The following is a 27,647-nucleotide window of genomic DNA, read 5'->3' as shown; positions in this document are numbered from 1 at the left end:
AATGATAAACTCACTTTAGAATGAGTGTGAAGCATTCAGAAAGCGTTAGCTTAACCGTGATGTCTTGAATCAAGGTATGCAGAGGGAGCAGGCAGGATTCATAATCTGGTCTTCAGAGTCTGTCTCCAGTAATGCTTACTCAATGCTAAAATTCATCCAGCTGTTGATAGATGGCTGTTCTTACCCAGACTATTTAGAGACCTTTACAACAATTCTATCTGTTCCTTGGTCATACCTGTTACTGTAGTAAATCATGTAGTTGTATGATAAGGATCCTGTCTCCCTTTGTAAAGGGCAAGAGGGACTCAATATGATTAAGAAACAGCACCCTTGTATTTGGAGAAGACCCCTAGTAGAGCTACTGGAAGCTAGGATAGAATTTCTAGGATAGAATCCATGTAGTCTTACTGTAACTGTCTTAAGGTTATGTGTTCAGCCCCAGGTAAATGCCCCAGTACTTCCACGCAGAGAGATATGCAACTGAAGATGGTAGTAGTACTTCCAGCTTACTTTAGATCTCTTTCTAAACAGGAAGTGATCAAATGTACTTTAAATTAGCCAGTGGGTTCATGAGTTACTTGAACAGTGGGCACATGTGCACATTCATGTGGCATGTTCCAATATGTTTAATTTCTCTAGAAAATTATATTAGTATCTAGAGCCTACCAGAATCAATACTGTTTCTAGAGTACTATACAGTTGCAACTAACTCCAAATGTCCTGGTGCTACAAGGGCTAAAATAAGATGCAGATGCCTATATGTTCTCACTATGGCAGATGCACAAATGTTTGTCTCCTCAGCATAGAAGCAAAAACTTAAACCAAATATACATCCTAAATGCAACTGAACTTCATTAGCACCCATTAGTCTTTCACAGATCTTTGGACACATGCTGCTGTACTAGATTCAGTGCCCATCTGCTTCATGGATTGCCTGTTTCTTTATCCAGGATGCTTAGTACCCTGTCTTCCTTTCCCTTGATCTTTGGTTTGCCAAAAAAAGTTTGAAATTGTGTGTCTAATTTACAACATGTAGTGATTCCAATCTATTAACATTAACAGTGCATGAAAGTGCTCCCAGTAGCTTACTTCTTCAATCAGTAGCCATTTTCTATTCTTCTATTTGTTCAGGCTGTTTCATTCAATGTGATCAAAATGTGCATAGTGGCAGTTGTTGGTAGGAAGGATATGATGATAATAATTCCTGGATGTTCTTTTAGCAATTTTGTGTTGCTGAACCTAATTCAGACCTGACAGGTTTGTTTTATTGATGAATCCAAGTCTGTGATGGGATGTTTTAAAAAATGAGCAGAGATCTGAAAATTTGTTCTGAGGAAAAAGTGGTATCAGTTACTTTTGTATTTGTTTTAAATAGTATTTGTATTAAGTATTAAGTAGTATTTGTTTTAAATAGTAACTTTTATCTTTTGATTCAAATGGTCAATATATTCCATAAAATTATGTCCTCCTTTCTGGGAGAGCATGTGATTTTGTATTTATGTCCATATGTTCAGATATGTTAGGAGGAAGAGTGAAGGCTGGCTCTAATTAGCTTCTTAGAATAGATGGATCATTGTCAGGCCTGGTGCAAGAGAGGTTAGTATTGATTACTCTTTTCCCCATTGGCTAAAGACACATTAGTATTTACATACCTCTGTGTTATCATGGCTTCCAGCTCTCAGATTTTATCCAGATTTTTATGTGTGGCAGAAGTTTAAGAGATGTTCCTCAGAATGACTGTATGCTAACATAAGAGCAGAGGGTAGGATTCTGGGAAGAGTTGTCTTCTCCTGAAGGCTCTGTTTAAGCTCCTTTTGGCTTTTTTTCTCTCTGTGAAAAGTCTGTTTGGTCCATTGTTTTGCCATTTTAATATCTATTACTAAACTGGGGAAGATTCTCCTGGCAGTGACCATTTTGCAGGTTTCGGTTTGGGGTCCTGATTCCCAGAGCTTCCAGGTGCAAAGCAGTGACATCTGTCTAGGTCACTTTCTTCCCAGTGCACAAATGTGTTCTGGATTCAGATAAAGATTGTGTTGCATTTTGTTTACCACCTCTGTGAGACATGCTATGGCACCAGTCAATCTGCAGAACATTAGAAGTATGTACTTAATAGAGGCAGAGTTTTATTGAGTGAATAATTACATCCTATTACTGCTGAAGTAATCACCTTAGATATAACCAATGCCTCCAGAGGGAGGGGTGTTCTTTCCAGAATGCCACCCTGGACAATTCATTTTCCTTCCACACAAAGCTCCAGAATTTGTCTGACCATATTGTACTACAGGTTGTCATGTTTTCAGAGGATGAAATTTATGTTCCATGAAATATGCCATTTCCAAAATTAATAGGTAAATGAACAAAGTGAAACAGACCATTAGAACCATTGTAATATTGTAGTTGCTGGGTTGTGGCACAAAAGCAGGATCTAATGGGTAAACATAATCATATTATAGTCACAGGAGCTATCAACGTATAGTACACAACTGTGGTTACACAATGGAAGGCAGTCAACCATTATGAAATATGATTTAGCAGACAAGCCAGATGCAGGTAATCTTGCTTAGGGCAATACTTTCCTTGGCTAGTTTGGTTTAGCTGATGGAAAATGATAAATCACAGCTATTTCTTTCCCATCCTACTAGAATTTCATTTCAGTTTCACTTTGATAATTTCCATAATCTTCTTTTTTTTTTTTTTTTTTAATTCTGGACCACAATGCTGCTGAGATTTTTGTGTTTGGGGAAATATTCCTGAGGCATGAAGAAACTGGGCATGAATATTCATGCAAATAGGAATTCAGCCAAAGGTCTTCAGAGTAGATGTTCTCTCTAACACCTTGAAGTCTTTTTGATGTCCTTGTCTTTATTTCTGCTCTAAACCAACGCTTTGTAATTTTAAGTGAACACTCAAACAATATCTAATCAAGATAAACGACTCATAAGCTGAACTGTGTTTGTATAACATGATTAAAAAGCTTTGAATAGCTAACATAATCATAACATTCTATTAATGGGCAGCTTGAGAGTCGCTACAATATCAAATGATTCAGCTGAAAAAATACAAAACTCAAAGATATGCAGGATCAGTTCTATTTGATTCAGTATATTTATATGGATTTAGGAAAGTAAGATGGTGGATTAACTCCTTAGTTAATGTATTTTTCACTAAATTCCACTTCAGTGTAAAACAAACTACAAAACACAGAAACAGTGTAAAAGTTCAGCTATTTAGAGATGCTAACAAGTTCATCCATATCATATTAATGCGGCATTTGCACCAATCTAAATACTTCAGCACTGATAGACTAACAAAGGGAAAAATGTATTACTCTAACAGAACAGAGAGGTAGCCTGCAAAATTGCAGTACAGGGGAGTGGAGAAGCATCTTTAAACCAAGTTACTAGAGTGATGCAATATAAATTCAAATACTATCTCTGTCCATTTTTCAGAGCCAGGAAAGGGATTGAGGCAGGAGCTCCTTCAGATTACGGTGCCACTCAAGAGCAGGAGGACTTTGTCAGTGACTAAAATAGATTCAGAGCTGCTTTATTCTGCTGAAAGTGGTTCAAAGTGGTTGGAGCACCGAAGACAGTTGAGTGCTCAACTGTTTAACCTTCTCTCTCAGAACGTTTCACTCCATGTATATGCGTTAAAAAAAAATCAGTTACTTTGGTCTTCACAAGCAACAGTTTTTGTGGAAATACACAGTGGGGACTTGATTTCTAGTAATTGGTTACAGTGAAGGCTGAGATGCTTCATAGCTAGGCTGATTAACAGCCAGCCTTGCTAATTGCATCCTCGGATGTCGGGCCAACCAAGGGTTTCTTTACACAGCAAAACAAAACTCCATAGAAGTACCTGAACTAGTTTAGATCATGGAATTCAACACATTCGTTTTGGCATACCTTTCAACAGCATATGAGTATTTCCATTGAACAATATGTGAATTTCTAAAGCTACTGCCACCTGGTACAGTAGTTGTAGCTGAGTTTTGACCCAACACAATTTTTTTACTTAATATACACACTTTATTTCTTCCACCCACAGAAAAGTAACAAGCACAGCCAACTGAGCTTGCAAATACAATGGTAAATCTTGAAATTTTAGTCCTCAATGTCCTGCTTCCATTTATCAAGATAATGCTGTCTTAATGTTATACCATGCTACTTAATGTGAGATATTGCTATAATGAGTGTAACCCATGACAAAACAGTGGAAACTTAAATGCATTAAATGCAGAATTAGGTGACTACTTGAGTGGTAATATATTGCCTAATCTAATGAAAAGACATTACCTTTAAATAATCGACCACATCGTAGATCTAATTATCCCAAGGCAAGGTAGTAGGTGCTTCATGCAGCCAAGGTCAATTACCTTATCCAGAAAAGTCTGTTTGAAGTATGTTATGAATAATTCACAGACACAGAAATCATCTTTGAAAAAATGTCCTGGCTATATTGTGATGAAAGCATTCAGTTTCTTTTTTAATGTGTTTATGGTAACACCCAAAAGACAATTATGGCTGCTTAACCGTATAACTACTTAAATGACAAGAAATGACAATTGTGTGGTCAAATTCACATGAATGCATTATGGAGAGGTAAGCATTGTCAGCGTGGCATAATCATATCAGGCCACAAGAAACTGATTTCAAGCCTCATCTTGTAGTTTAAAATGCTGAGTGAAATTTGATCAAACTCTATAATAGAAAGATAGAATTGTTACTGTGCTACTTTGTGTAGTTTGTTTATATAGGACATTTACTTCTTCAAGTTTATGGTGTGAAAACAAAGGCCCCAAGTGATCGACTGCCTTGTATGATTTTGGAGAGTCTGACAAACCCAAAGGTGGAACCAGAACATTTAATTTTCCATTATTAATCAGAAGACCAGTCTTCTGCTATAAGCACTATATTGTGCTGTTTCTAAGCCAGTGTTGTTCCAGTGTAGGGCTATTTAGCATTAGAGTTAAAATGATGACAGTAGCCATGGTAGCAAAATGCATACTCACTTGACATATGGTGACCTTAGGTGTGAATTAGAAACGCAATAACCCTGTAAGTCTGGGGAATAACATGCTCTCTCAGCATATTTTGATTCCACAGGCAAAACAATAACCTTAACTTTCTCTCTTTGACTTTGCAATAAGTGGTAACAGCCAGGGGAAATCCCCTGGGGGCTGCAGTTTTCTAAGATGCTTGGCAAGAAGATGGCTAATTCATCAGGCACCTCAGTTGAAGTGTCAAAATGTAATAGTGACATTTCATGGCCTTTGAGTTTACCTGCTTTATTTGCTTGAAAAGGAGAGTTCAGCAGAATTTGGGAGGGTGCTATAGAATTGCGTATCTAATGAGGCATACAGCTGGCCGAGTCCCATTTCCATACATGTCAATGTCAAGAATCGCATTTAGTTCAGTAGGAGCAGGCCTTAGGATCCTTGGCACTTTGAATCAAGTGGAATAAAAGCTTGACACAATGTTACATTTATACAAGTGGCTAAAATACATGGTAGGAAACCACTGCAAAGAGGCAGGAAAGAAAGCTCCATTTAAATAAACATACATAGTGGTTGGCCTCCAACTCAGTGGTTTCTGGGAGGACTTAATACAGACTAATCTGAGCCGAAGAGACTTGCTAGCTGATGTACTTATTTGCATGCATGAATGTGAACAGATGTTTACACAGTAGCATTAAGTAGGACAGCTGTTTGTGAGTCATTTATATATTTTATTTAAAAGTAAGTCTGTACAATTAAAACCTTTACTCAAAACATTGAAAGGAAAAGATCCCCGAATTCAGGCAGATACATTTCTTCCTGTATTAGGGGGTTACATCCTTTAAGTGCATCATTTCTCTGTATCTTTGAATTTACAGCATAATACAGCTGCACCTTACCTCTATCTCCAAACAGCTGTACCTTATCTTAACCAGTTGCATGTGAATGGAGCAGTACACAGTGCAGTGTCAGAGCTGCTAAATGCCATTTGTCTGAGAACGAGGGGAGAAAAAAGACAATATTGTGATGAGGGGAGGGGGCAAAGTTATTAATTTACTTTGCACAGGATTGCATATTGCTGATTGTTTCTGCAATCTTTTCTGTAATGAAGCATACTTCAGGATAATGGTTGCCTTTGCATTTGTTTCTGCACTTCAAATGTGAGAAAAAGCATAATCCTTATGAGTGTATTACAGCCATAAATGTGTAACTTCAATTTATTAATTCTGTAAGGTAAAACTGAGTGGAAAAGCTTCCATTATAGAGATATGCATATGCATGCAGGCATATGTGGAGTGAGAAGAGCTTTAGAGGGACAGGCTCTTGTATGTTTTTTAAATTAATTTGCCTCTCAAGGATTCCCTTTTTGTCCAGTCTAGGACTGGCTCTGAATTACACCTCTTTGGGCTGATCTTGTCCATGCCTTCGTTTCCTCTGGCCCCTGGTCCCCTCTGTGTCTTGAAAAGAGGGCAGGCAAATAATGTAGATAATTAAGCAAGAGTGATGGAGCCTAGTTACTTTTTGCATAACTCTTAAATATATAGAATACATAATAGAAATCTCTATACCTTGCCAAAATCCTTTGGAAGTCTTAGAAACCAGTTGTACGTTTACACCCAAGCATCACTACAGGAGGAAGATCCCTGCTTCTCTCCAAACCAGTAGTAGACAAGATTTGTAGTAGGTTATCCTTGTCTCAAGGTTAGTACATTCCAGGAGAAGGAAGAAAATTTTGAGAAGGATTTGATATGGTCTTGCAGCCTATGTGATTGATCCTCACAAGTGATGTGTCAGCTGAAGTTGTCTCAAGAGTCAAGAGCTGTTCTCCACTACTGCCAAAACAAACAAACAAACAAAACAAAGCAAGAAAAAAGAGTGAGACCTGGTCATATTCCCCTGGACTGGAATAAGTTGCTCTAATCATACCCAAAGGGCAGGAGGTGCTGTGTCTGGAAACTGAAGCTTCAGGGCTCAATGATACTGGGCATATGGTGATACATTTCCTAGAAACCCTGAAGTGTTCAGCCCCACTCTGAAGCCTTTGTGTGTCTGTGGGAAAGAGTCTGTGTCTCCAGTGTGGTTCTGTTCAGTGGAAGGACCGCCCATGGCAGTGTGGTTGGAATTAGATGATCTTTGGAGGTCCCTTCCAACCCTGACAGTTCTGAGACTGGTGGCTTCTTGTCGGTGAATGGTTGTTGTTCCTGTATCTGCTGCCTTTTCCATCATTCACTGTAGTGGTAAAGCCTCAACTGAGTTCTTCCCTTGGCTCCAAGAGCAGAAAACTGTCTCTTGAGCTGAATAATAACATCTATTAGTAACTACAAAGCTATGGAGCATAGATGAGCAGTTCATACTCTATCTAGTACAGTCTGCAAGAATATGTATGTACACCCATGTATATATCCTTCTGTTGTTGTACAGAGAGATATATAGGAACCTGAGACCAATTAGACAACAAAAACTAAATAGAAGGTCTGTTTGAAAGATGTAAACTCATTGCTAACAGGGTGAAGAAAAAAGGGCTGCAAATTGATTAAGCTATTCCAAAGAGAAGAGGGGTTGTTGTCATCCTGACCTTTAAAGCTTGTCAGGGTATATCAGTAGAAGCATCTTCTGTATTCTATGAATTTTTTCATTTATATTCTCTTGTTTTTCTCCTTGCATGCTGGCTTAGAGCCAGTTCATTTCATGGTCTTGCCTATACATATGTTCTGCTACAGCTGCATTTTTCCAAAGTGCCCAATTTCAAAGCACTCCAACCTTCCTTAGGATGACAAATGATGCCCATGCTGCTCTGACCAACAGAACTGTAATTGCAGCCTGAGATGGAAACAGCTGAACCAATGCCATGCTGCAGTTTGGGTATATCCTTGAGTTGGAAGTTGACTGCGTTTGTTTATTGTAGTCAAGTTTCCAATCCCACCACTTAAGGCATTAACTGCTGACATTAATTGTAACATTGAGGGAAGCAGAATTGCTCAGCAGTTGAAAGCAGTGTCAAATCAGCAGTTATTTATTTACCATTCCTCTATAATGTGTTGTAACACATCGGACTATAAAGAAGTTTAATGAGTTGCAATAATGCTTGTAGCCTCTCAGAGATACTGAGATGCAGTTTGATGAGCTTTGGGGTTTCTTTTTTATCTTTTTTGACAAAATGATGAAAAATGGACTTTCTTTATTGCTGTGTGTTAGATGGGTACTGTTCTGATCCTTGGAAATTCAACTAAATGGTATGTTTTACGAGCTAACACATTTTGGGATCAAAAAAAATTAAACAATTCAATTCAACTGGCCCTGTGAGATTTGAATTCAACAGGGGTGTGATAGAAGAGTAGGAGACACTAAGACCGTGGGTTTTGCTTTGCTTGTCCAAACTGCCTTTTTAGCTCATAAGTAGTATGAAACTCAGAAATAGGCCTGAATTGTTCTCTAGACTCTTTTTCAGGTGTTGGTTTCATTTGGATTTTTTTGGTTTGCTTTTTTTTTTATTATTTATTTATTATTATTATTTGTTTGTTTTTTCTTTACAGTGCTCATCTCTTAGAGTACAGCAAATACATTCCATCCTCTGCAAGGGACATTTTCATCTATTTAGCATAAAGCAAATCCAAAACAACAAACACAAGAAACAACAAAAATCCTCTGGCTTTTTTATGTAAAGCTGCACAGGGAGTGATAGTGGATTTCCCTCTTAGTGAAGATGCTCATTGGCCCAATTAATTTTACAGGGAACTTGAGATGTTCACATCTCGCTTGCCAAAATATTCTTTTCAAACCAGAAGCGCTATCCAAACAATATCTGTGAGTGTTATTGTAAGTCTTAAGAAAAACCCCTTTATTTATTTGAGATTGCAGTTTTAAAGTGATTAACAATATGTTCTTGCCTCTTCTAAATTGTGTTCTGTTAAGCGTGTGTTGCTATTTTTATGCTGGTTCAGGAATTCAGCATATTTACTGATGATGTTTTGTCATTGCTTTAGGATCACTCTAAGCCATGAAATTCAGTAGTTATTGCCAGCCACTTACAGGAACTAGTTAGCTGTTATGCTTCAAAAAGGCACTCTGTGGAAATGACATTGTCCCAGTGACTTTGATCAGATTCACCCTGTGTAAATAGATGTTACTGTCAGCCCTGCTGTATTAACCTGGGAGCTCAAAGACAAGGTGTACTCTCATTGCTTTGTGAATCAATATTGCTAATAAAGATTCTCAATACTCAGATCTAGTTTTTGTTATCCCTAGAAGCTGCCATCACAAGTACAATGGGAACAAAATTAATCTGTCTTTTGTGGAGGGTTGTCAAGTCACAAGATAGTCCATTTCAGTCATGAGCAACCGTATAGGTGCAATGTGAGCGGGAGGGGGAAAAAAGTAATAATAAGGATACTTTCCTCATTATTAATGCTGGTAGCTAAAACTGCATATACAGGAAATAGTTCTGTTGAGTAAGGTAATTCCATTTTTATTCAGACACTTTTCAAAATAAAGGGGAGGGAGAAGAACTGTTATTAGTGTATGCACTTTCTCCCAAAGGACCAAGCAAAGATTGCTTTCCACAGCATGTTTTTCTGTAACTTATCCAGTCTCCTATTAAATGTCCCAAATGTCCCTATTATATCTATTTTTTCTTTCTAGTCTATCAAATTCCATTTTGCTGTGGGCATGATCCAGCAAACCTTCCATGGGCTCCTACATGAGCTGAATTAAACTTGTATTGATTCCACTCAGCTTTACTCCAATTGACCTGTGTCCATAAATTTGAGCAATCTGCTCTGAGTTGTACCAGACTGCCATTAGGCTAGATTGTAGACCTTGTTCTTCATGGTCATGATGAAGGTCTGGTAGGCAGGTTAGAGTACATGAGCCTGGGAGCTGTGTAGAGCTGGGGACTTTGCTGTACAGCTCCATTGTTGCACCACATTGAGTGCATGAAGGGCTAAGTGCTGCAGATAGGGCCCTTCTGTTACTCCTCATCTCTTTTACCCTGTCCCCGAGATCTTGAACTGTTGCAATGGATCTTTCAAAAGTATCAACTACACAATTAATTTTCCTTTCTTACCCCTTTTAAAAATAAATACCTCAGGTTTTTATTTCAGTTGCTGCATAACTGCAAATGGTGCCTTTTCCTGGTTCGGTAACAGCCATCGTGTTTCTAAGGAATTCTTATAACCTGAATGTTTCAGATCAGCTTGAAGGAGGGGCTGGACTAAATTGTCTCCTGAGGTACCCTCCAGCCTCAACCATTGTGACCTCTTGTGGACAATCTAATACTCAGTGAGTGCAAATCAACATGACTACCCTTTTTTCACTACAGCCAGGTGCATTTTATCCCTGGAAAACAATAGTGAATCAATGAGGTGCAAAGTGTGTTTTCCTGGCAGTCATTCCTGGGACAGTTGCTCCAAGTGTAGTTTTATAGTTCTGTAAAGGTTGTTGTCTCACTTCAGTGTTTCCAAGAATAATAGTTGAATGCTAAGTTTTCTTGTAGTGAAATGATAGGTTTATGGTTTGATGCACCGTTCATAATCTTTGACACTTAAGCTATTCCCCTGTATTCTCCACAGTGTTATTTCTAGGCTCTGAAATTGCTTTCCTCTATGAAAACTCTAATAGCTTTTCAAAACAAAATGCTGTGATAACCTGCTTCTCTCACCTTGCAGTAGTTTATACGGTGCATTAGGTCAGTAGTCTCTCCTTAGCCTGTAGCCCTTTCACAGCCATTATAAAACACTCTAAAACAAAACTCTGAAGAAGAACGAATGATCTGTCTAAACTAACAAATTCACTTACCGCTCGCATGCTTCCCTTCAGTCCATGTGGTATATGGTAATCTAAAAACAGAACCCAAACAATGAGCCTCTGACCCAGGCAGGGTCAGGCTGGAGCCCACTATAGCTTGTCCATGGTCATTATCCACTTGCAATTGAATCCAGGCCATGGATGCGTATCCAGTCCCAGCAAAGACTAAGGATGTGACAGAACACGCATAAATGTCAAAGGCCTGTTTGTTAAAGCAATGCAGGGCTTATTTTGTCTGCGTTTACCTGGAAGAATTCAGTTGAACAGAAAAGTAGGAAAGGAAAAAAGGGAATGAGGAAGGAATTACCTGCCTTAGCCTTAGGTTTGGACTAGATAATCTCCAGAGGTCCCTTCCAACCCTTACACAATTCTGTGATTTTTCTGAAGAGGAAAAGGAGTTGAAAGCAAGAAGGACAGGTTTGATATGAAGTTGAGGTGGAATGAAGAAGGTAAAGGAAATAAAATTTGTTTGTTTTGGCAGGTTTAGATATCCCGTCTATCTTCAGAAAAACTTGAGAGGACTCAAAGATTTTCTCATTTGTCACTAAAAGCTGTAAACCTTTTCTGCATTTTTGTTTTGGGAGTTGGTTTGTGGCTATTGTTGCTTTTTCTTCCTAACCTTTATGCTTTCAGCTGTTCCCATAGTTTCTGTTGCTGGCTGGAGTCCCACTTGCATCTTTCAGGAAGCTTGACACTTTGCCAGAAATTTATTGAGAAAACAAGCCAGCCTGAGCTGGCAGAGGAGAATGCAAGTAGTCATAATGTTTTCAGCCTTCTCTGGCCTTCAGCAGACATTCACAAGGCATAAAATTTTATTTTGGATGTAGATTCAATCTTCTTCAACATATAAAAGTATTTGTATCTAAAACCCTTATGCCCATCCTCAAATCTGTCGCTCAAAGGCCTGATGATGATTTTACTTTTACTGAAGCACTGTTAGTGAGCAATGGCACAACTCTCATTGAAGCTCAGCAGTTCTGCTCATTACCCTTCTGTTAAATATAGAAGCAGCAAAGGTCTGTGTTTATTTGTCTCTTTTTTTTTCTGCCCATTCTCATCTGTGAGAACATCTTAACAGCTCCAGGAAGAAAAGAGCACACCGTGATAACAGCTGCTCCAGAGGGTAACAGCATTTCTCTGCTGAAGAGATGCAGACAAATGCTTCATTATTTTTTTCTTTTCTTTTTCAAACAATTACTTCAGCCTGAGACTCTCTATGAAAGCACTGAACTTTGGCAGCAAAGCTGAATAAGAACAAGAAAAAATATCAGAAAATTCTGGCTTTCCCCTTTTTCTAACCACATTTAACAAAATTTTAAAATGCAGAACAGACTTTATGACTAAGTAATGTTTGCCCAGGGAGTAAGTCCACTGACATTAGGAGGACTACTTCACCTTCAGATAGGTGCTTTGAATAAAGGGTACAGGATCTGACCAGGAATTGAAATCAAATTCAAGTGGGAATCTTGGCAACACTGGTTTGACACCATTGCTACTAAGTAAACTGCGGCATCTGTCTTGCTGTAGTGTTTGACCAGCCATGATTTCCAATGAAGTCATATTTGTCATCTCTGAAAATCAGGGCAGTAGTATGTGAGTTACAGCTTTAAGAAAGAAAACTGAACAGTCAAAAAATTGCACAGCCGCCACAAGGAAGGTGTTGAATAAAAGAGTCAAATGATCATTATGGTTGTCCTGAAAAGAGACGAGCCATGCATAAAACAGATGTGTGTTCATATGGAAGCAGATTAATGTGGAACAAAAGCAACTGGATGACTTGGTGACACACTCAGTGAATAATGTTGAAAGGAACTGTGTCATTGGAGATTCTCATTTTTCCCATGGGTCATATTACGTGCATTCAATTTGTCCAAGTTAACCTGATTTTGAGTTAAAAACAGGGTTTTGTTTGTGAAGTCCAAAGAGCCTGCCACCTTGGAGGGCAGTTGTTGCTTCCCTCTGGCTGGGGCAGAGCCACAAGAACCTTACTGGGGTCTGTAAACCAAAGTGAAACTTTTTTCACTGAGTAATATCAGCACGCACCTCAAAGAATGGGTAAGCACATATTGGTTAGGGCAACACAGTGTGCATTCACCCTGCTCTTTGTTGCTTATATATTCTCCCAGAGGTATGAGTGTCAGTTTAACCAATACAGTCAGTAACACCATAGGCTTCTTCACTCAACAAACAGCCTCTAAATATATGTTCATTTTGTGTTATTCACTAAATATGGAATGCTTTGTTCAGAATTATTATACACTCCTCTTCTTTGCTTTATCAAAAGTGTAATTTTTTTTCCCTGTGGAAAAGGCCAAAGGTGAAAAATTTAGTTTTACTTCAAGCAAATATTTAAAATTCTTATAGAAAATGTTGTGATAGAAAAAATGAATCATGGTAAAACAAGACCCTAATAAACTCCTAGGGAAAAAAATATTGCATCACAGTTTTGCCTTGTTCTCAGTGTCTTATCCCTCCTTCAGATTTTTCAAGAACCTTTTAGAAATGGTTTATCTGAGGTTATCGCTTGTACTCTGGGTTGGCTTTTGGATTCAGTTTTTCAGGTTGGAATTGCCTCATACACATACATGTGTGTATTTGTACAGATATATGAATGAACATACACTAGCTGCTTGTTTCACAGCATGGTCAGCCATGTGTAGGATTTGATATTGCACAGATATTTTATGCTTTTGCATGGGATAGCAAAGAATTGGCTTTGATTGCTTTATGCAATTCTACAGTAAATATTTCCTGATGTTTTTGCTGTCTCTTGGTAAGTGATCACTATCCTTTTAAGAGAAAACAGTGCAGATGTAAATGAATCTACATTTTCACCTGTAGGATGTAGGGGTATAACATTTAACAAATTCCATTCTGCTTAACTCAATTTGATTTTGGAGACAAAAACTGAACAAGATGACTGCTCAGGGAATGTTGGTTTAATGCAACGTGGTTACAGTGTTTCAACAGACAGATACAAATAAATTGACTTTTGATGGTGGGAGACCTTTAACTGTCCTGTTTCAGTAACTTGGGTGTCCCAAAAGCCTTACCTATGTTAAGTTTATGTAATTACTGCATCAGACTTTAGACAACACAGGAGGTTTACAAAGGATCCAGTTTATCTTGTTGTATTCCTATCATTAGGTGTTTGGGTTTTGCAATAACATGAACCACCTGGCAAATGATGCAGATGAATTTTGACAAACACTTTAAATGTTAAAAATGCATGGCTTTGTTTTAACTCATGGTAGGACATTTTGCCCATATAAACGTGAACTGAGTTCACAGAAGTTAGTTTTAAATGCTGTTGGAATGTGCTGCTTTTCCCTCTTATTTAGCTTCTTACTGCCTACACAATTTTTAAAAAGATTTAAAGCATCAGGAAGTCTGAAGCCTTTAAAAATAGCCCTTACTGCTTGCAATATCAGGGCCTTCTAATACAGAAAATGGGAGAACTGTCAACACAACTGGGATGAAGACAGGCATTTTATTATAAGCTGGTAGAGAGACACCAAATACCTTCAGCCCTTCATATCACTAGAAGAGCCAGATACGCATTGCAGATAAATTTGATCTCAATCTGCATCTCCTTCTAAGGATCACTGGAAACAACCTCTGTGTCTGCTGTTCTCCCCATAGTCCTCAGCCTTTGTGTTTATGAACTGTACAGCCTGTGCCAGCCTTGCTTCTGCTGAAACAGATTGCGTATAGAGAGCTAACAAAGAGCAGTTTAGTTAAGCACATTGACAAAGGTGATGGGCATCTGCTGAAAAACTGACCTTTGAAAGAGCTTATTCTCTGTGCCTTGCTAGATGGACCAAAAAATGAGTTATTGTCCAGCCTATCCAAAGCCTCACTTAGCTGTGCAGATACATACATTCAGTAGCTGTTAAATAGACCAACACACCACACATAAAAAAAAACAAAACCAAAACACAAAACAAAACCTTCACAACACATACACACAAAAAAACCCCAACCACAGCTTATGAAGACAGGTGGAGGGAAACATCAAGGAGATCAGCTGAAGATAAACGCCTTATTTTTTGCTTTCTGAAGACTTATGCCAACCTTACTTTGTGCATCCTGAGCCTGGCAGTGTGAATAGAATAGACCAGTTTGGAAGAGACCTTTGAGATCATCGAGTCCAACTTATCAACCAACACTAATCAACTAAACCATGGCAACAAGTCTCTTCCTAAACACCTCCAGTGATGGTAACTCTACCACCTCCCTGGGCAGCACATTCCAATGGCCAATCACTCTTTCTATGAAGAACTTCTTCCTAACATCCAGCCCAAACATCCCCTGGTGCAGCTTGAGACTGTGTCCTCTTGTTCTGGTGCTGGTTGCCAGGGAGAAGAGACCAGTCCCCGCCTGTCTACAACCTCCCTTCAGGTAGTTGTAGAGAGCAATAAGGTCTGCCCTGACTCTCCTCTTCTCCAGGCTAAGCAACCCCAGCTCCCTCAGCCTCTCCTCATAGGGCTTGTGCTCCAAAGTAGTAGTACCTGTTTTATTACAAAATACTCTCTGTTTGCTCAGTTCTTTTATTCAATACCACATTAAATTATGGTAAAAACAGCGTTGTAAATATCATAACTGTTTGTAGAGACTTTCAGACAGAATAATCACAGAAAAGGTTATTGTCCTCTACATGATATGAATTTTTTATTTGCCTTTTTTGTAGATCTTATTATGAAAATTAAAAACTGCAGCTTGAGCAGTGCAGGAAGAAATCACTTGAAAGAAACTCGTCTCTGCTCTTCTACTGGTGAATTCAGTCACTTGTGGCTTGCTTGTTTTGCTTAGCTTGGGATTTTTTTTCACTCATGTTTTTCTTCAGACACGTGGACTGGAGTTCAGAGTCAGCCTTGATAAATTTATTATAGCAGATCTTTGTTTTTTTCCACTCTAAATAGACAAAAAAATGTGTGGAAAATAATGCTTCTAGGTCTGCAGTAGGCTTTTGATTACCTTGTTTGACTAAATAATGTGTTAGTAAGTACAATGTAAGCACAGAACGAAGAATTAGTAGCAGTTTTTATTAAATAGACTTTTTAGCTTGGACATTTTATAGTGGATTTCTACTGACCTATGTAACCATTAGTTTGTGGGGCCATGTTAACTCATCAATTTACATCACTGGCTCTAGGCTATGCCTTCATAACAAGAGGGATATTACTTCATTTTGACATGGTGGAGAGTTGATAATTTGAAAAAAAATTATAATACCATGATTACAGAAGTGATATTGCCAAAAGATCTATGGGATTAGCAGAATCATAATCAACACACCTCTTGGCCAGACTCAATTGCAATGCAAGAACACCCTTCAGCTCTGCCAAGGAGTAATGGTGTAAACTATCTGGAAAGAACTCAGGGATAGACTGATTTGCATTCCTCGTTAAATGTTACATTATTTTCTCAGTATTACAAATATGTGACATACAATGTATACTTCAGTAATTCCTAAATACTTCAGACATTGCTGAAGTACATCAGATTGCTTAACAGCTTTGTGATTCCTCATGTGTTGAAAATTAAGCGTGTGGAAGAGAGTTTTGAAGAAGAAGAGTGTAATATTCTTTAATACTACAATTGATTTCTAAGGGACTAGTTAGGGAGAAAAATTTACTCAAGTAAAGTGTGGCAGAACCATCCTTAATAAATAGAATTTTTGAATAGACACTGTATTTTTTTATAGTCTGTTCCCTTGACAGTCTAGGATTGTTCCTTATAATGTTGAATGCTCTATTTTTTAGCACTGTATTTAATTTAATTGCAAACGACTGGAACTGTGGTGCTTCTACCACTTCCCCAGTCTATATCATAAATCCAAATGTGTATGTGTTTGCTTGGTACTGCTCGATAAAGCAAACAACAACAGATCTCAAAAAGACATCGGAGAACTACTTGTGCTTAATTCTTGTGAGTGATTGCTTATTTCACTGCTATGTTTAAGCGCATAATGATTTCTTCCAAAAGAATCTGACACAGGTTGAATTTGATTAATGAATACTATTATTTGTTGATGGCCTGAAGGATTTATCTTTATCCAACCACTTCTTCCAGAATGGGCACTTTCAAAATTAGATTAAGCACTTCTGTGTAATATCTATTTCAACTCCAAGACGGATAACCCTTTTATTCAATTAACTTTACTATTCCAAGCTTTACCAAGTAATTTCCCAGTAATATAGTATAGACTTGTTTCACTGGCTGCAGCAATCAACTTCTACAAGAAAATCAACTGAAAAGCAAGAAAACATAAATGTGTTGACAATAAATTGAGACCTAAAATGAGTGTGCACATTGTTGTAAGATGGATCCTTAGATGTTCTTGAATTGTACTTTTCTAATGAGTACCACTGGGTATTGGGCAAGCTCGTCATATCTTAATTGTTAGTATCATGAGAATGGAGTTACTCTTCCTATTTTTCTTTTCTTTTTTTTTTTTTTCCCCATGAATTTACAGTTCAGCAGTCTAAGCTTAGAAGGAAAACAAATCTGAATTAATTTTGGCAAGCGATTCCAAAACTCATTTTAATTAGTCCCTTACACTCTACAGTTAACCATGATTGCATTTCATATTTTAGACTTTCTTGCTTTGTATAATGAGGAATACTCCCCACTAATAATGTTAGTAAAACAGAAGAGTAAATGGATACATTTTTCTACATTAGCAGTGCAGTTTATTTTTCCAATCTCCTTTGATCAAAAAGTCTTGATATGTCAATTTTGCTAAATTTTGCCATCTACCTGCATGTGTAAGTGATTACATTTCTTGATTTAAGGATTAAGAAGTCAATGAAGAATTATCTGAGCTGGAAGACAAAGTCAATCTTAGCAAAAATGCTAATCCATGAATTTCATTACCTCTGAATCCGCTTACTGTGTCTAACTATTAATATTTAATGCTTGATGTATAACGGATTATGAAACTTAAACAACAACTATCTTGGTTCACATAAATACATAGATCTTAGAGCTCCTGTAGATAGAAAATAACTTCATAGAGACAAATGAATTCCCAGGCAGGGATTATTTTTTTTCTCTCCACTTATGTCCTACCTGAATCCTTAATCTAGGATATTTTAATATCTTATGGAGCTTTGCATTTGCACATTCCACCCTTGGAGAACACATTGAAATTATTATTCCTGCTCCCCCAGAAAACCAATACAATTTTTTTTTCTTATTTTTGCGAGGAACTGTACTAAGCTCATAGTAATAGGTCAGTCAGTGTGTTATTTCTGAAGAGTTATCTTTATGTACAAGTCTCAAGGTGAAAAATCCTAAGAGCTAAAGTCTGTTTCATGATGGGTTGAATCTGCAAGAGGTCCGTGGTCAATAATGGGTAGTTCAAGACAGCTGTGCAGTGAGAGTCATAGCAGGAGAATTGTTTCCAGACTCCTTCAGTGATCAGATCTCCCCTCTAGCATCACACACAAAAAAATGGACACAGCTGGTGCAGACAACGGTGTGGGGTTCACACATCAAAAGTCTTTGCAGATGAAATGTGCCAAGGTTCTCGTTGATGACTGGCACATAGACCTTACAGGGAAAACATCTGCTCCTCAAACTGTATGGAATTCCATAGAGCTGTTGCTTTCTCAATGTGTATTCCATAAAACAGAACTTGGATGAAGTTTACGGTTTGTGACTTTGTCTGTAGTTTGCATCTTTTATTTCAGTATTTCTTGACACGTCCACCTCCATTCTTTTTATTTCATTCTCACAGAATCCAATTTACTTATCAAGTTCTCTTTCTCTCTCTTTTTCTCTTTTCTCTTTTTTTCTCCCTCTTTTTCCCTTTCATCCAGATGGAATGCCATTTGCTTGGTGGGTTGGCCGTGCCAATGAAAAGCATCTTTACTGGGGAGGATCTCTTCCGGGTATTCAGCAGTGTGCATGTGGACTAGAAGAAAGTTGTCTGGATATGAGATATTTTTGCAACTGTGACGCAGATAGAGAAGAATGGTAATTATTTTAACATGTGTACAGCAGTGTCTGCCTGAGAGCTGGGAATAGGAAGTAAAGCAAGAAGGTTTAAATCTTTTTTTTCCGATTCACATCTCAGGAGTCTTGAATGGCTTGAGTATGATCAAATGAGAATGAAAGTCAAACTAGAATGTGGACTTCTGATTTGATTTCATCTTAATTTCTTATTTGAACCAAAGACAAGTTATCAGTCTGAAGCAAATTGCTGGGATCTGTTATCTTCAAAAAGTTGAATGCCAAATCCAGGCTTTTTGTTGGTTTTCCTGAGTTCATTGAGTGATATGTTGATCTCAGCCCTCAAGACAGAGACTAGAAATCCAATCAATAGACAGTTGTGAAGAGGTGACCACTCACTGAAGGCTGGGCAAAAGTGTCCAGACCTGTGGAGCTGGTGTTTATTATTGAGATGTACGTGAATGTTACAGTTCAGTTTCACACAGCCTGCCTTGTTAAGCCCACTGATTTGTCTTTGTTTTAACTTGTGACTTTCTCCCCAAATGCCTTCCCATGTGTTTCAAAGCTGCCACACTTTGTTATTTTTTATTCCCATCCTTTTCTCACATGGCTTGCAGGTACAAAATCTATTACCACCTCCAGGGCCTCACAGACATGGAGTCCATCTAAACATTCCATTATTATTCCCTTTTTGGGTTCCCACAGTTTTTATTTCTTTGAAAACATCCAACAATGCAATTAGTTCATTGGGTGAATAAAAGCTCTAGGAGGTTGGTTCATAAGTACACAGCAAAGCAGGAATTTGAGGCATAGATAGCAAAATTCTGATATAGGCAAGTAAAGAACAAGAAATCTGTACTATCAAAAGGATTTGTGTTTTGCTTCTGAAACAGTGTATCTGTACGTTCCTCAGTTTTCTTTTACACTGGGTACTAAAGTTTTTGAAGTAAATGCAAATGCTTCCTTTGGCTTCTGTAGGTTTTGTTCAGTCTCCGTAGGAAGTTTTAGACTTATAGCATAAAGATTCAAAGGCTTCCTTGGATTCAGACTTCTGTTGTGCCCTAATGCTGCATTAATTTATGAAGGCCACCTCACAACCTTCTCCCATTTTCTACACCAATAGCTGAGGGCTAGTTGGTGAATTTTCCAATTAATTCCATACTTGCATTTGAGGAGACACAAATGTCAGATGAGTGTTGTTGAAAGTACATTTTGATACACCGAAAATACATGTGAAAACTGTGCTTCCTGGACCACTCACTGATAGGAACTGCTGCCCTTTCTCTAAAAAAAAAGATACTTTAACCTCAAATAGTTCAGAAATGGCAAATAATGGAAGTAGACAAGAAATGTCTTCCTGTATTAGGCTACCGTGTTTTAAATGGTGTCCAAATTATCCTTGTGAAAGCTTCACTTTAAAGAGAGTAAGTAGAAAAGAACTGTAAGGGTCTTGAAAGGAAGAAAAAATATAATTCAGAAATGACTTGTCGCTCTATGTGTTGTACCTTTTTATTAGTTTCTTAGGTCCAGAAATGTGAATATTCACTTGGACCTTTTATATCCTGGAATCACTATTACCTTCCAAAAATTATAGCTCTAAGGGGGTCTTTATGTAAATGTTGGTTTAAGCCTCTGATTTTTATAGACTTGTATAGAAGGGCCTAGCAGTGCATGTTAATCTGTCTTTTTTTCTCTAATGTTTGATTATCAGATGTACTTTGGTGACGTTTGTGAAGGAGCAGCAAAAGCATTTGGTTTTATTGCTGCTTGGCTTCTTTCATAATCCGCATTTTGCTTTTTGGTGAGCTTGTACTCAAGTGGAGCAGGGTGTGTTACACTGGCAGACTGTTGGGGTTGCAGTTTGAGATTGCAGAACAATGCACTGGATTGTACAAACCAGTGCAAGGTGAAATCTAAAATACACTTTCATAATGTAGCAACTGAGTCTCCTAAGGAAAGGAGACCTAAGCATGTTATGCTCCAGGTGTTTATCTCCATTTTCCCCCCACGCCCAATGATTTTGAACAAGCAGACACATTTCAAACGTCTTTAATGAAGAAGGAGAAATCTCGAAAGTATTAGAAATTACACATGCTATGAAAATTTATGCCAGGCATAGGAGAAAAAGCCAATTAAAACCCACAAGAAGCAAGTTAGGAAGCATACACTTTTATTAGACTTTGGAAAACCCTCGAGAGAGAGATGTTGGAAATCATGCTTCATTAGCTTGGCAGCTCACAGAGCTACTTGTTTCTCCTAATTTCATTATAATAGCAGGAAGTGTATAAGTTTCCTCAGCTGAACTGCCTACTGTTTGTTGGTTTGGGAGGTTCAGGTGTTTTGTTTTGGTTTTTAATCCTTTTGAAATTTGGACTTGGGTAGTATTCTAAATTGTAGGTTGCCTTTTTAAGAGGTAAAATCCTCTGACCTTTACAAAGAGTTTCTAAACATAAGAAATTTCATGCCTCTTGAACATTGCTTTTGTGTCTCTCTGCTTGAACACTGACACCCTGATATATAATGAGCATTTGAATCTGAAACCCACTGAGATCTGAACTGTGACTTTAACCTGCTATATGTTATCGTGGAAGGAGCAAGACAGCAATAGATGCATTTATTTGCCTCAGCATGAAATAAAATAGGTGCTGCAGAGTGGAAAACCAGAAAATAATTTTTGCTCCTTTGAAATAAATCAGGCTGTTTACTGCAGCTCCAAGGTAGGAATTCACCAGAATTGCTGTAGTATCCTTCTGAAGAGGAGACAGGCTTAAGATTTTGCTTTGATTTGGTTTCGCTAGACTAAGTCTTGGGTGCAAAAGGAGCTACTAAATCCTCACAGCAATAAAAGAAACAGAAGAAACAAGAAAAAACAGACATTAAAAAGCTCCTGAGCCAGATGTTTGGCATCACACGAGATGCACTTCTAGGCATGCTGACTTTTAAATGATATCTAAGCCAACATCTCAGCCAGCTGCTATCTCTGGGCTCTTTACTTGGCACCAATTTTGCCCTTCTGAAATTATGCTGACCAGATGAACAGGAATGTAATTTGGGGTTTTTTAACCTTTCTGTTTTGTTAAAACATTCTACTGAAAAGTGTCTTTTTGCATTCAGCTGCTCACTATACTTCCAAACCCTGCAATATGATGACAGCTAATTCTGTCACTGCAGAATAGCAGAGCATTTTCATGGTATTTGCTGGAGAACAGGAGAAGACCTCTGCTAAGGGAGCAGAGGCATAAATTGTCACTCTGACCAAAGCATGGGATCTGGAAAGGTGTTAAATATGACTTGACTGTAGTTTATGCATGTTTCTAAAAAAAAAAGATTTCTGACTGTTGAAAGTTCTTGCTAGTTGGTGGAAGTGTTCATAGAAATCCAGTGGCTGCCATCTGAAGCTAAATCTTGTTCAGAAAGTGATTTTATTTTCTCTCTCCCTTCCCCACACTAAGAATAGTTATTGGGACAAGTTATGTACAAAAGAGCTGGATTTGTCATTGTCTTTCAAAAGATACACACTGTTTCAAACAGAAGGTGCATTCTTGATGCAGGCATTATTGAGGAAAGGTGGTAAACTAACCTAAAGAATAAAGCCTTTCTGAAATGCAGAGAGGGATTTAGCAAGTCAAGGGAGGTGATTCTCCCCCGCTACTCTGCTCTGGTGAGACCCCACCTGGAGTACTGCGTCCAGTTCTGGAACCCCTGTTACAAAAAAGATGTGGATGTGCTGGAGCGTGTGCAGAGAAGGGCCACGAGGATGATCAGAGGGCCAGAACACCTCTCCTGTGAGGACAGGCTGAGGGAGTTGGGGTCAGTCTGGAGAAGAAAAGTCTCCGAGGAGACCTTATTGTGGCCTTCTCCTATCTTCAAGGGGCCTACAAGAAAGCTGGTGAGGGATTTTTTAGGCTGTCAGGTAATGATAGGACTAGGTGGAATGGAGTAAAAATAGAAATGGGTGGATTCAGATTGGATGTTAGGAAGCGCTTGTGGGTTTGGCTAACCACAATAATGAAATATAGTTTGGTTTTAAGAGTTTGTGAACTGCTGAATTAAAATACATATAAATAGAAATAGCTCTGGGAACAAATACACAAACAATTAACCTAATGAAGTCTTATTTTTCATTAAAAAAGACAAAAATCATGTGTGTTCACATCATAGTGCAGTTGCTTTCTATCAGAATATAACTCTTTTTATTTGAAAACTGTACAATGAAAGTGATCCCCAAGCCCCCTTCAGGCAAAATTCAAAATGTTTTGTCCAAACCCTGGAATATTTGTATTTTGTAGTGGTACAGCTGTGCCTCCAGGAAATTATCGTAGAGGTAGACGAAGCTCTCTCGCTCCTCTCTGAGACAAACTATGCTATACTTGAGGGGCTGCCATATGTATCACGTGAAGAAAAGAGGAATCATGGTGCTTTGTGAGGAATGGAGCCTGAAATAAGTTCAATTTAAGGAATACCAAGAATGCACCACACTCAGACTTTAGGCTTTTCTTAGCTGAAACGTAGTAGGTGTTGGTTTTTCACCAAAAAACACCCTGATTTTTTCCACTATGAAATAATAATAATAATAAACTGCAACAATGGGGCTGTTGTTTTTATCATTAGCACAGTCTCTGAAGAGCAGGATTCTTTTCTGATAGGTTTTATGTCAGTGTCTGCTTGTATGAGAATATATATCCTTACACCAGACTTTTTTCCATATGTAAGAGAATAAATACATAAAATGTGCTTCTTGAGCTTCAAGAGAAATTTGATTGAATTTTCAAGGCATTGACATAAAAGTGAAGATTTTTATTAGTTCCAGAATATTTTTCTTTCTCACGGCTCAGCTATGCTACCAAAGTTCTCTCACACTGGAATTTAACTAGTGAGAACTCAAGAGTCATAAAATTTAATATAAAAGAACTGGATGCAATATAAAAGAATATCTAATAAACAATGCCATTTTCAGAGATGTGGAACAGATATCTTTAAAATGTCACCATTTCATTTTTCTGTAGATATCTTCAGTGGTGGCTGTTGGAAGATACTGTTTTTTATTTTAATGCTGGTCATAGCTAGTCAAAAGACTGCATTATTTTTTTAATTAAAGTAAATTGGCAGGAAACCTCCCTAAATATTTTATCATTATTTCTTTTGTTTGTTTTCTTAAGAAGTAACTTCCAGCTTAGTTTTTCGTGTGTATATTGCATATTTTATTTGCTCACTCTGTGCGTCATTCTGCCTTTTTTTTAATTCATTTATTTGGTTTTCTTCCTCCCACCCACTGAAACACCTTATTTAATTATCTTCTTAAGAAATAATGAAATAGTTCGGTGTTTATTACAACTGTTTTGTAATCTCCTGAGAGCATTTACACTAACTTTCCAAGACTGATACAATAAGCTATACAAATATGCTGCTGAGAAATACCTGTGAAGTGATTTAGAGGCCACATACTTTTGATTCATGCATAGTATTTTATCTTATGAGTCTGTACTAAAAGCATCACTCTGCCTCATGCTTGGGAATTTTGTCTTGCTGAACTTTGTCTGTAATTATCTGCATGTCAGACACCCACTGAAGCAAGAAAAGATCTTTGGGTTGGAGAGGGTACCTCTCCCTTTCCCTTTGGAATTACGAGACAATTAACTATGCTGCATGCAATTAGACATAATGAAAAATAAATATATGCAGCCTGTAAAAAAAAAGTTCAAAATACCCCTTCTACTTTTTTCTAATGTTAATCAGAGTAGAGCACTTAGCTAAACAAACATCTGAGACTGTGTCAGAGCATAGCTTCAGTGTTCATTCTGGTCATTGTTTCTTTATTTAAGTCCTGTCTCCCTTTAAACTAGAGTGAGAGGTACATTTGTGGAAGGTGGCATCACAAGCAGCATATAGGTAATCTGGGATCCTGCTAAGATATGAGACCCATTGGCAGGGATATCACTCGAAAAGTGATACTTGTTTCCTAGGCTTTGTGTCATATCTACCTGAAAGAGCAGTAGGTGTAAATTTGGTGGTATTGGCATTTTTGAGCAATAAACATGGAGCCTTTCACCTCTGAGCAGTCAGGTGAATTAAGTCCAGACTCTGCATGCAGATTGCTGGGCCATGCAGAGGTAGGTGTCCTTCTCTCCAGAACTATTGAGATTTGGCTCTACAAAGGATGCTCTGCTAGGCTTACTTGGCTGTATGCATAGGAGAGCTAGGAGAAGAAAAAAAGAACTAGGAGGGGGAGAAAAGAGCTAGGAGAAGAAAAAAATCATCACTGCAGAGATAAGATACAGTAGCACTCACCTCTGTATAATCAATTGATAGAGAAATACCTCCAGAGGGCAGTTCTCTGGTAAGGTCAGGGCAGAATGCCTGAGGGATTCAGTTTATGAAGTACAGCAGGATAAGTGCACATCTGTATTTCCTGCCAGAGTCAAAGCTACTGCATCAGCTTAGGGACCAAAGGACTGCCATGAAACACCGTGCTGCATTTTTAGGACAACAATTTCCCCAGCACACTAGGATTAAAAACATAGAAATCATCCTTTAGGAATTTTCTTTCTTCTTGCTTTCTAGCAGCTACATATAAGTTAGTTGCAGCTGAAGAATAATCCCTGCTGATACAGATAAGAGACTGTAGTTTGGCAATTGCAGTAAGTCAGCCTTCAGTATTTCCATTGCTGAAGCAAAATTTCCACAGATATGTGCTGCAAAGAGCTGATACAGTCCAAACTCACTCTGACAATTCAGTCATCTTCATGGTGTGCTGAGTCAGTTCAGTAGCAGCCATCTTGAAGTTGGATCAGGTATTGTCTGGCTGCCCTATGCTAACAGCATATTGGATCAGGTATTGGGTATCCTCTTTCTGCTCAGGTAAAGCATAAAGCCAGCATAAATGCCATTATCTGTCTCCAGCTAACTTAACAGAAATGCAAACTTGGACTTAAAAGTCATCTACATCAAATTGAACCTGCTGAGGAAACCTGCTAGAGACCAGTTTACATTAATGCATGCTGGCCAGAATAGCAGCAATCTGCCTCAGCTTTACAATTGTTTTGCACAAGTGGAGCTCAGTTACAGTCCATACCAGACAATATCATGTGTCCAAATACAGCATCTTCAGTGGTCAGTATCATGTATGAACGTAGAATATACTTGTGTACCTACGTATCTTAAGTGGTGTGTGCCACTCACAATCCTTCTAGGTAATACTTTGAAAAGCTTTTCATCTTTAAGTGAGCATCTTTCAAATATTGCCTTGCATGAAGAATGCTGGGGATTTTGTCTGTGGTTAATCTGTCTCTTTCTGTTTGGTTGTTGTAATCCAGGACAAATGATACTGGCCTCCTTGCTTTCAAAGACCATTTGCCTGTAACTCAGATAGTGATCACTGACACAAACAGATCAAATTCTGAGGCTGCTTGGAAAATCGGCCCTTTGCGTTGCTATGGAGACAGTGAGTACCTAGCTCTTCTCAATTTCCATAGGTACAGAATGTTCTCTCTTTGTTTTGGCTTTGTTTTTTGTTTTTAATGTATTTATCTGATGAAAGGTGGCTTTTCACATGCAGTTTGCAGCTGCTATCCTGTGCCAATTAACTATAGAGAAGGGGGTTGTGTTTGCAGGGCAGTTCTGGAACGCCGCTTCCTTCAACACAGAGGCCTCCTACCTGCACTTCCCTACCTTCCATGCTGAGGTCAGCGCAGATATCTCCTTCTTCTTCAAAACTACTGCCATTTCTGGGGTATTCTTGGAAAACCTTGGAATTAAAGACTTCATTCGAGTTGAAATAAGCTGTAAGTTTCACTGCCAAGAAATCTTGGTGTATTTGCCCAATTTGGCAGATGCAGAGATATAAGAAGGTTGTATTTTATTGTCTTGAGATGGTTGGAGGTGCCTGAAGAGGATAAGATGGAGAGATAAAGACTCATTAATCTAGATTTATCTATTGCTCCTGTCAGAATTTCCCTGTATCACCTTGATCATTGTACTTAATCTTGTTACGGCTAGGTTTATCTTTCTTAAACAGCAAATTGAATTTACTTTTTTTAACACTGATTTATTTATTTTTTCTTTTCTCTTCCTCTTTACAGAAAAAACTGCTGGTTAGATTTAACTAGACTATAGCTTTGGTTGAAAGACGAAAAAAATTAATACAACCACTCTGATAATTACTTTTTTTTTCCCCCCTCCATCAACATCATACCCAGTCCAATGCAGCCCTAGTGTTTCAGAGGAGCTGTGTGTATGGTACAGCTATGAGGTGAAAGCCTGTGAGGGACATGATGCTAATGCAAGATAAGTCAGCCAAAATTGTAATGGGCCTTGAATACTTCAAAATCCAGTAAGTGACTGCGGTATAACTGCTACTCAGTATATAAAGGAGAGTAGCAGGGAACTTGATTAGTGAGCTTTTTGCCTTACTCCTGTCCAGATGAGCTCAAATATTTATTAGTGACAAAAGAATACCATGGTTTTGACATGAAATATGACTCCTGTATTCCAAATTCTGTCAAGCTTAGGAAAAAAAAACCCAACGCCCAAGTGCTACACATTTTATAATATGCTTATAATAACCCAAACATTTAATAAAACAGGGCCCCAAGGCCCTGTGCTTCATTAAACCAATGGTAAATGTCATGGTGCATTATCACAAGGTAATGAGGTATGATTTACTATTAATTGCACATCAAAGTCCAATTTGGTTGTACTTCAGTACTGTATTTCAGTCTCAGGGTTATAGAAGTGAAAAAGACATTTTGAATCCAAGTCTAACCAATACCATAAACTGCTAAGAGGATTGTTCAGTGGAAGCTTTTTCATGTGTATTAAATGTGAACTCCTAAAGAAGCGAGTTATTTAAAAGTTTGGGGAAAGTCTTGTCTTTTAAACTTAGACTTCTCAT

General features: G+C 38.1%; 1 protein-coding gene across 1 annotated transcript in view; it reads left to right on the top strand.

Moving 5' to 3' along the window:
- Nucleotides 1–27,647, top strand: part of CNTNAP5 (contactin associated protein family member 5) — a 303,624-nt gene that overhangs the window by 228,660 nt on the left and 47,317 nt on the right. Inside the window, exons 14-16 of the mRNA XM_068138943.1 lie at nt 18,625–18,781; nt 26,071–26,198; nt 26,368–26,538. Of these exons, the coding sequence (XP_067995044.1) occupies nt 18,625–18,781; nt 26,071–26,198; nt 26,368–26,538 (456 nt within the window). The remainder of the gene's footprint in view (nt 1–18,624; nt 18,782–26,070; nt 26,199–26,367; nt 26,539–27,647) is intronic.

This window comes from Melanerpes formicivorus, unplaced genomic scaffold (genome assembly GCF_026170545.1).
Source record: "Melanerpes formicivorus ecotype bairdi unplaced genomic scaffold, bMelFor1.0.p_v2 SCAF_5, whole genome shotgun sequence".
NCBI lineage: Eukaryota > Metazoa > Chordata > Aves > Piciformes > Picidae > Melanerpes > Melanerpes formicivorus.
This window is presented reverse-complemented; position numbering and strand designations above follow the sequence as displayed.